Here is a 1,074-nt window from a genome sequence, read left to right on the forward strand (position 1 = left end):
ATCCAACTCTTGCTCACGTACCAAATCAGCTGTTGACCATTGCTCACAGAGGGTGAGAACACAAGCAGGGGCAAAATTGTCCTTCTCCATCACGTCGGCCTCCCTGTCGTCAGTCAACAACTTATCTGTCACCAGGGCAGGTGTACCTTGCAGCTCACGCTGGAGTGCTCCAAGATCTGGCTCTGCCACTTTGTCGTCGGATGTAGTAATCCGGGACAAGGCATCAGCTACGACGTTGTGCTTACCCTTCTTGTAAAATACCTTAAACTTAAACTGGGACATACTAATGAGCCAGCGTTGCACTTTCGCCGTCGTAGCCGTCTGTATCCATTCCAGAGGCTTGTGATCCGAAAAGACGACCAACTCCAAATGGTAACCCCAGAGCAACGGTCTGAACCGTTCCAATGCCTTGAAGATAGCATAGGCTTCCCGCTCATACACCGGCCAGACTTTCTGGGTAGGGGTCAGGGACTGGCTGAAGAAGGCTAAAGGCCTTCCGTCCTGCTCCACCACAGCCCCTATCGCTACATCGCTGGCGTCGGTCATGAGCTGAAACGGTCTCGAGAAATCTGGGTAGGCCAACAAGGGGAGACTGGCTATCCACTGCTTCAGGTCATTGAAGGCCAGCTCTTCCTCCTTGCCCCACTGATTTCCGAGTTCCACAACCTTGTTCTTCGTACAGTAGTTCACAATTTCATAAAGACACCGAGACTTATCCGCAAAGTGCGGGACGAAATTCCTATAGTACCCTGCCAGCCCTAAGAAGGATCGAAGGGCCGGGGCAGTCCGAGGTAGAGGCCACCGTAAGATAACCTCGGCCTTACCCAAGTCGGGACTCATACCAGTACTATTAAACATGTGACCCAAATAGGTCACTCGATCCTGCATAAACTCGCACTTCTCAGCAGCCACCGTCATACCAGCCGCCCGTAGAAGCTCAAAGACGATCCTCAAGTGCTCCAGATGCTCTTCATCGGATCTACTAAAGATCAGGACGTCATCAAGGTAGACCCTCACAAAAGGGAGATGTCCCAGAATAGCATCCATCAATCGCTGGAAGGTAGCCGGGGCACT

The 1,074-nt window shown here is 52.0% G+C and overlaps 1 protein-coding gene across 1 annotated transcript; it reads right to left on the reverse strand.

Annotated features, from left to right (window-relative positions):
- Positions 1-21: 21 nt before the first annotated feature.
- Positions 22-979, reverse strand: Pmar_PMAR016980 (retrovirus polyprotein, putative; the record flags this gene model as incomplete). The annotated part of the gene is made up of 1 exon (XM_002776199.1): positions 22-979. A coding segment is annotated over one exon (958 nt), but the record flags the coding sequence as incomplete, so codon positions are not given.
- Between the last annotated feature and the right edge of the window lie 95 nt (positions 980-1,074).

The sequence above is a fragment of the Perkinsus marinus genome (genome assembly GCF_000006405.1).
Source record: "Perkinsus marinus ATCC 50983 genomic scaffold scf_1104296953890, whole genome shotgun sequence".
Classification (NCBI taxonomy): Eukaryota; Perkinsozoa; order Perkinsida; family Perkinsidae; genus Perkinsus; species Perkinsus marinus.